Source organism: Olea europaea, chromosome 15, assembly GCF_002742605.1.
Source record: "Olea europaea var. sylvestris chromosome 15, O_europaea_v1, whole genome shotgun sequence".
Classification (NCBI taxonomy): domain Eukaryota; kingdom Viridiplantae; phylum Streptophyta; class Magnoliopsida; order Lamiales; family Oleaceae; genus Olea; species Olea europaea.
Window position 1 is genome coordinate 19422824 of NC_036251.1, and position 8885 is coordinate 19431708.

An 8885-nucleotide genomic window follows, 5' to 3' on the forward strand; every position below is an offset into this window, starting at 1 on the left:
ATTGAAGAAGCAAGTCCCATGCCAAATATGAAGAAGACGTATCACTACATCCCTAGTGAGAAACATCGGAAAAGTGATCCCATCTTTAATCTACTTCACTCTGCAATCTCCTCTTTCAATCCAGCAGTGGAGATAGAGACCGAAGCGGATGCATATGACCAAGTGGAGACAGTAGTGGAAGAAGCACAACCTTGCATCTTGGAGAAGAGAAGCCTGAAGTAAATAGGGCCCGCAGGTCTAGCTTGGTTTGAAGAGCACTTGTTGGGTTAATAATATTTTTGTGGCTAAATGTTATAGCCTAATTACTGAACTATTGATCGTCCTTGTTTGGATAGGTGTTCATCCCCAAAGTGTTCTTAGACTGCATGCATACATCCGTAAGCAACTTAGCGCAACATAGCAAATTTCATTGAGAGGAAATAGATTGGAAATGGAAGGATTGCCTCTCCTTTCTAGGGAAGCTTATTTATCTTAAATTAACGAATGAGATAGCTTTGTCAGGGATAGCTTTCTCCCATTTGTTTAATCTAATTCCTAAGTTATGAGCATGACATGCGCTCGACTGTTAGCACTTCTCCCTACTTATAAGTAAGTGAAATCCCATAAATGGAATGAAAGCGCACCATTCCAAAAAGAAAGGGGCCTTGTTGTCTCCTAAACAGAGTAAACGAGGTATCCATACATAAAAGGATAGGTTTTAAGGCCCGATCAAACTTAGTTAGGTAGAATTTCATGACTTGCAGACAAGACAATCCAACAACTTAGATGTTAAAATCCTACGAATTGGAATGGTACAATGCCACAGATGAAATGTCGAGATTCTATTTTTAGTGCCCAACTAGGCCCCACTTGTAATGGATCTTGGACCACTTCAATTTTGATACATTGCAGCATGAAGGCACTCGCAGCATTGACCGAAAATTCGGTACACCAAAGAATAAACTAAGTAGACAAAAATAAACCCCTTCCCTCGTACGATATTAACACTTAAGCTCGAAACATTTTTGGGAGAAGAAAGACTCACAAGGCAGTTGGGTGAGGTGCATCTAGAATGAAAAAAAGTTTACCGCATTTGAAGGGGCTACTGGTAATCTATGATAAGGACTTTAACCGTTTTCCTAAAGAAAGAGGCGTAGAGGCAATCACTAATACACAACCTCTTTTGCACCTATCTTTTTTCTATTCACTTTTTTTTTTTTTTTTGAAAAAATATTGTTAGGGTAGGGATCCCTAGATATGGCAATCGAGCTCGCCGACTCGAACCGCTAGTAACTCGACCAGGAAAAAGCCCAAGCTGGCCCGACTCGAGGCTCGAAAACTGCTAATAACTCGACTCGAAAAAAGTCCAAGCTGGCCCGACTCGGGGCTCGAAAACACAGAGCCCCATTTTGGGGAGTCGAATCAAGCCGACCCGCTTAAAATTAAAAAAAAAAAAAAAAAAAGACAGCCAAAAAAATAAAATAGCTACCTGTTGGTAGCAGATTTGCTGCCGGTCAAGGCAGCTTTACAGCTATCTCAATAGCTTTTGAGGTAGCATTTCTACCGGTTAAGGCATATATAAGAAAAAAAAACCAAGCCGGCCAAGTCAAAAACTCGGTCGAGACTTAATTTTTTGGCCGAGCTTTTGCTCGACTTAACTCGAGTTGTAAAAAAAGCTTGACTTAAAAAAACTTGAGCTAAGCTCGAGCCGGGAGTTTCGGCTAGACTCGTTGACACCCCTAGGGGTCCCAAACATCCAGTTGAGTCGAGCTGGAAAAAAAGCTTGACTTAAAAAAACTTGAGCTAAGCTCGAGCTGAGAGTTTCGGGTCGACTCATTGACAGCCCTAGGGGTCCCAAACATCCAGTTGATAACGAGGTTTCTACCTTGATTATCTGCACTTCCCAGGTTGAACTGGTCAGTCTCGTTACAACGTATGCTTTTGTCAAGGGCAAAGGAATCACCCAGCTCATTCACCAGAAAAGGACTAGAGATTATAAGCCATTCAATCAGTAGAGAAGTTGGGAACTCTACGAGGAAAAGAACATCCCGTAGAAAGCTTTATCCTAGAATATATAATGAAGATCGTCATTGAACAGGGGATAAGAACGGGGAAGGATATGAGAGACTACGGTTCAAAGCTTTTAAACGTTCTAGCTAGAGCTGGATCTACTAAACAATTTTCTCAACTGGGTTGGAAGAGCCTTCCAGGTAGGCACCCACGACATCCTATCAGGCGCTCCTTACTTGATAAAACACATTCTTCCCTAAGGTCTAAATTCTGTCCTACAACATCTAATGGTGCCCTTGTAGGCACGTTCCTCTTTGGCTCGGCCTGGTCTAATCGAAGTCAACTGACTCACTTGGAATAAGGGTGAGTTTTCACCAAGCAATCTTTTCTTTCTGGTCCACTCGAGGGGGTACGGACACACTTGCATGGTTTATAGGTGACAATAATAGACAATAATACTTTTATAAAACTCAAATCTTATGTTCTTTACATGCCATCTTATCTGCGAGTTGTCTGGTTACAAAAGGAAAAAGTTCAAACTCCTAAAGCCGAAGACAAAGTGAGAAGATTGGCAAATTTTAGTTAACATGATTTATTCAAATTTCTTAGAAATATTTACCCTTTTGTTTTTTCCCTACCACTACTTGTTACTCTCGATCTCAAGCACCCCTTTTCCATTCAATTTCACCTCGGGACATGGTTGTCCTCTTATGGCCAGCATGTCTTGATGTCTACTTAGGTTGAGCAATCATTTCTTTCTTTATCTACAGCATTTCGGTGAGCCCCATCTGCTTGGAAGCCACTTGGAACACATGTTCATAGTTCGCGAAAAAGGTCTTGGAGTGGAGGAAGTCCACAAAAAGGGTTAAGGGCCTCTAACGCCTATAAATAGAAGCGTATTTCAATCTCTATTGGGCAAAGAAAGACAAGGGAAACTTAGAAGTCAGGGAAAAAAAAAAAAAAGAAGCCTTTGAGTGTAGCCATGGATCTTTTTACAGGACTTGAAAGAATTCCACAAGAAATCTCTCTATCATGGTACTGTTGGGTTGGATATGGAGGGTTTAAAGTTGTGAATGAGAAGAAGAAATGAGGGATTTGGGGTGATGGATTTAGGAAGATTTTGAAAGGGATAAAATAGAATAATAAAGTTTTAGGGAAGAAGATGAAGTAGGGTGCGTGAAAAATAAAGTTTTAAATGTTTGGAATTGTGGATGGCACATATAAAAAATTTGGGTATAATTTATAAAAGAGTAAAAAGTTTGGATATTGAATTGCAATTATTCCTTTTTAATTTTGGCATTTTTGTTTTACTGTTTTTAATGGTAAATCTGATGGATCTTAATAACAGGAGTTTTTCGCACAAAACGTTTTAAACATGGGGTTTTTTTGCGATTTTCAATAGGCAGGGGATATATCGCAAATGGAAACGTTTTTAGGGGGGTTTTTTTTATATTAATCCAAAAAATTAAAATAGAAGCATAGTAATAAAAATAAAATATTAAAGTATTTTATCTTAATCCTTAATTGTCTAAACTTCATTTTCTTCAACATCAACGACTTCATTATCATTAAAAATAACATTCTCCAATTATAACTCATTTAATTATAGATTAACAATCACAAATAGTGTAATGCCTTCAAAAGTATCAAATGGTCTCCGACAATATCCCACATTTTGGATTTTCCTTCAAAATAAAAATATAACTTTCTTGATAAACTAATTGTGTATTTTCAATAAATATAATTAATATTCGATAAGTTATTAATATTCAATAAGTTATTAAAATAATTAAAAAATACGTATTCAACATATCAAAAATTTTAAAAAAAATTTATATATAAAAGAGTATAAGAATTAAAAAAACATATATCCAGTACATATCAAAGGGTATCGAAGAGTATCCAAACTTGGATGTGTATAAACGTATCCGGATACGTAATGAGTTTACAAATATCCATGCTTCTTAATTTCTAGTACAACTAAGGATTTTTCAAAATATATTTCATATAGACACTTCAAAATTCATTAACAATATGTCTATACACTTCAAAATCAAGCACGACCCAATAATTTGCTAAACGTAAATTAATATGGAATTCACAAAATATTCAGTTCTCTTTTACCTTTTCTCTGCAACTATGGATTTTCTAAAAGGATATATCGTATAGACTTGGTCCAATACTTTCCCATAAACCTTATTTTATCCTTTAATAACTAAACAATTAAAATGTTAATAAAATAAAACAAATGTAAAGACTTCTATGACATGAACTCTATCGTTGATAGTGAGAATAACTATGTTAAAGAAGACAACGTATGACACCTACAAAGCTTAGACTCCAAATTTATTTTCATGTATGTGTGCAATTACCATTACACCCTCAGACATTATGCATTCAATCTCTAGATTTTAGGTAAATTACTTCTTTTTTCTTCTTCTATTGTGATTATTCTTTACTCGGTCCAAACATTTCAATGTCTGTAACGGTTATAAAATAGAACCTTGTTAAGGATCTCGTTGGGAGCAAGGTTTAGTTTTTCTCTTAGGATGTCTTTATAAAGTATCTTTCCCTATGAAATTTGTTATAAGAAATCATTCTAAAAAGTAAAATCTTAACAGTTTCTCTTTCACTCTAAAGACGCATGAAAAGAGAGGAAAAAAATTGTAACTGAGTAAAAAGTTGCAAAGATGGCATCCAGTTTGCCGTCCATAACTAGCTCTCCAGTTACCACAGAAGAAGGCAGGCTTCGAAAATCATGGTCGAGTAAAGGTTTGACGGAGAGGGCTCGACTACGAAGAACTTATTCTGACAACAATCTAAGTTGTCGTGTCAGTCGTATTCAGGCATCAAAGGTTGAGCCAAAGTTAAAGAGCAGTAGTAGTTCTGCTAGCTTCTTCAATATCCAATTACCAAGTACCATGTTCCCTGATTCACTAAAGTCGTTTTTTAGTGATCTAGAGTCGAGTAAAGAGATTAATATCGAGGAGATATTGGTTGAGAGTGAACAGGAAGATGAGATAGATGTGGAGAAGGTCAAGAAACGAGCAAATTGGATAGAAAGACTTATGGAAATCAGGAATAATTGGAAAGAGAAACAGCGGAAGGAAGATGTTAATGTTGCTGGCGAAAACGATGAACATTGTGACGAAGATGGAGGCTGTGAAGTTGACTATGATGATGACGATGATGCAAAAGGAAAGGAAATGAATATTGACAGTAAAAGATTTACTCCATTTTTGGGACAAGTATCCTGGTCGGATACTAAGCACTTCTCAAAATTGGCCTTCCTATGTAACATGGCCTACATAATCCCTAATATCAAGGTATGTAGACTGATTACCTCATCTAAACGTTTATTTTGTTAGAGGGGACGGAGTAATTTGTCTAAATTTAACTTTTGACACACCTCTTTACACGCAAGCCTGATATTATATTGAACTACCTCATTTAAAAACTATATTAGATAGAGGACATTTTTCTGTTTAAATTGTACAAGGACACATAGTGTCAAGCCTAAAGCGTCAATTTTTAATACATAAAATCAAAAACCTTGAAAATCAGACTTCAATTTCACTGTTTTCCGATCATTCACGTTGTGTTGCACACATTCATTTCAAAAGCCTATTAGAATCTAACCTAAAGATAGCTTAAGGGCATGATAAGTCACATGAGTGCTTAGATAAATCACTCAATTACTATGTTCTGAAAACCTGCAGACCAGGGATCTAAGAAGGTATTATGGCCTAGAATTAGTAACATCTTCGCTACAGAAAAAGGTAGAAGCAAAAGTTATGAAAGTCAAACCTGAGCAGAATTCCACTAGTGTGTATGTAGCAACTCCGGCAGTTCTGGATTCTATTTCAGCAAAAACAGAGGATTTTGAGCAAAAATGCCTTCTTCGGTCATCTGCTGCTTATGAAATTGCTGCATCAGCAGCATTTTATGTCCAATCCCAAACTAAGGATGTCAAAGATGACCACCAAGAAGAAGAGGAGGAGGAGAGCTCTTCCCCGCGAGTTTACAAGTCAGAAATGGCTGCATCTGTAGCAGCATCAACAATGACAGCAGTGATTGCTGCGGATGAGAATCAAAAACAGGAGGCTGCAAGGGACCTGCAGTCAATTCATTCCTCACCATGTGAATGGTTTGTCTGTGATGATTCGAGCATATACACTCGCTGTTTTGTTATCCAGGTAATTAAAACTTTCAGGATTACTCTCGCACTGGCATTGGACTCCTGCAAATGTGGTAAAAATATAGTGACAAGATGGGATTCTGAAATAAAAGAACTGATAAGTAGTCAGAGAACAGCATATAATTACTTGAAAACAAAAGAGAGATATAAAAAATAAATAAATAAATAAATCACCAACGCTCAAACTTAACCCAACTACCCTTGAGTGCAAGAAATAACTTTTTGAAGCGAGATAACCATTAGCCTATAACTTCACAAGATATCTGTTGGTAACTTGTAGGGTTCAGACTCAGTGGAATCATGGCAAGCAAATCTCTTTTTCGAGCCTACCAAATTTGAAGTAATTATTTTCTATCAACTCTTCAAATTATCATTCTCTACATATTTATGCCACTACAAAGGAATGCAGAAAATAGGGTCACTGAGAGAGTAATTTTTGTTTGTATCAGGGAACAGATGTGCTTGTTCATAGAGGAATTTATGAAGCTGCAAAAGGGATTTATGAGCAATTCATGCCAGAAATAATGCAACATCTGAACAGATTCGGCAATCGAGCCAAACTTCAATTTACTGGCCATTCTCTTGGAGGCAGCCTTGCTCTTCTAGTCAACTTGATGCTACTAACAAGGAAGGTAGTCAAGCCATCTGCTCTTCTTCCAGTGGTTACTTTTGGATCGCCGTTTGTCTTCTGTGGTGGCCACAAAATCCTCGATGAGTTGGGGTTGGATGAGAACCATGTTCATTGTGTGATGATGCATAGAGATATCGTCCCAAGAGCATTCTCCTGCAACTACCCCAACTATGTCGCCCAAGTCCTCAAACGTTTGAGCAGAACCTTTCGGGCCCACCCATGTCTAAATAAGAATGTAAGTGTCCTTCCTAAATCTCTAACAATCAGGGATATTAAACACAGTGGTCGATAATCACTCAACGAACACCTCGCCACACATTATATATTTCAAACTTTAGCTATTATACTCATGCTTCTAAATATTGTCACTTTGTAGAAATTGTTATACTCTCCCATGGGGAGAATTTTCATCCTCCAGCCTGATGAGAAGTTATCTCCACCTCATCCTTTACTTCCTTCGGGCAGTGCCCTATATTCATTGGATTCTATCAAATGTTCCCTTGCAAAGAGTGCTTTTAGGGCCTTCTTAAATTCTCCCCATCCCCTAGAAACTCTAAGTAACCCGACAGCATACGGTTCTGAGGGTACAATCATTAGGGACCATGATTCAAGCAACTACCTGAAGGTGATGAATGAAGTTATAAGGCAACACACCTGGCAGGTCGACAGGAAAGCAGGTAAACAGACAAACCAATTGTGGCCCCTGTTAACATCCCAGTCGCCACATATGTGGAGCGCCAAAAGCAATATTGGGGGCATGACAGCGACAGAGGAAATATTGACTGGTGTCTAAGTTACTTCTAGATGATCATCCGATGTTCATAATAATTTTGATGTTTTGCTCTTGTTAGAATAGTTACAAAATCTTGCTCCTCATGGTGAAATGGGATAGTTGATTTCTGTGATAGCTAAACATTTCACTTAACAACTTAAATAAGGCAGGGCATAATCTATCTTCCTCACAATAATACGCAAAATAATCACCATACAAGAGATAAGAAATGTTACTTGTAAAAGGTTGACATCGCCATACAAGAGAGAAGAAATGGTGATGTAAATCAAATATTCGAATTCATAATTAGCTTGCAGATACAAAAGGATTAAAAAAGCAGTACCTTCAATCAGTTCAATGCTTAATGGTTGCAGAAGTGCTTGCTTATGGTAATGAGAATCAGCAATGTCCTCATTACTCATCTCGTCAGCCCTCTAGCTATCACCCTTTAGCTTAAACCCAAAAATATGATTTTCCTATTTCTAATTTCAGTCTAAGCCCAAATTAATCAAATTGATCTAAATTTTACCCAAATCTGTTATTCTACTGTAGTGTCATTTCTACCGTTCTAGAGAAATTGAATTGAAGTTCAACATCGTCTCTCTTAATTATTGTGAGCTCGATATTTTCATCTTCCTATGATTAAACAATCAAAACTATGGAAAACTCAACAAAGAGAGACGTAAAAGACACATAAGAATGGACTATGTTATTTTGTAAGAGTTAAAATTGAACATGTCATTAATAGAATTAACGTGACTTTGTAAATATTGAAAAAATTAATTATATACAGAATTCGAGAACTGAATGGAATGGAATCAAATGGAACGAAATCCAAACAGTTCCATAATTAAATTTGGACCCGACAGTTCCATTTACAAGTACCTGAAAATTTCGAGTCTGTTTCGATTCTCATTAAAACTAAACTGAGTTGGATCATACCTAGCCATAATTCTGAGTCTTCTTAGGAGATTCACATTCAAAACTGGGGAGTTTGATCCACTGCAGTCTCCGAGATCATTGAATGCTTGCAAGGGCCATTAGAGAATGTAGTTATTGACGGCCAGTATTTGCTTTCATCCTCTTCGTTATCTATTCTTCTTATCCTTTGATGCCTTCCTAAGGTAATTACATGTTGGAAGAAATAAGCTTTTCACTAAGTATATCCAAAGTGTGACAATTATTAAGAAATAAATCAATGTGTGAAATTGAAATAAAGGATCAATAAATGATAAATAGCAAATTATATGAATCTAGCCACACAGATTTACCAAACCACACAATTGACTTATCAA

At 36.9% G+C, this 8885-nt stretch overlaps 1 protein-coding gene across 1 annotated transcript; it reads left to right on the plus strand.

The window, feature by feature from the left end:
- The first annotated feature begins 4679 nt into the window (after positions 1–4679).
- LOC111411349 lies at positions 4680–7627 on the plus strand. The gene is made up of 5 exons (XM_023041888.1): positions 4680–5315; positions 5709–6185; positions 6468–6527; positions 6637–7053; positions 7195–7627. Exons 1-5 carry the CDS (start codon positions 4680–4682, stop codon positions 7609–7611), a joined length of 2007 nt encoding a protein of 668 aa, XP_022897656.1. The 3' UTR covers positions 7612–7627.
- The last annotated feature ends 1258 nt before the right edge of the window (positions 7628–8885 follow it).

Excerpts from the sequence above, each read along its gene's own strand:
- LOC111411349 (XM_023041888.1), top strand. The coding sequence starts at position 4,680 with ATGGCATCCAGTTTGCCGTCCATAACTAGCTCTCCAGTTACCACAGAA. Across the intron at positions 6,186-6,467 it reads CTCGCTGTTTTGTTATCCAG|GGTTCAGACTCAGTGGAATC; the intron begins GTAATTAAAACT and ends GGTAACTTGTAG. Across the intron at positions 7,054-7,194 it reads ACCCATGTCTAAATAAGAAT|AAATTGTTATACTCTCCCAT; the intron begins GTAAGTGTCCTT and ends GTCACTTTGTAG.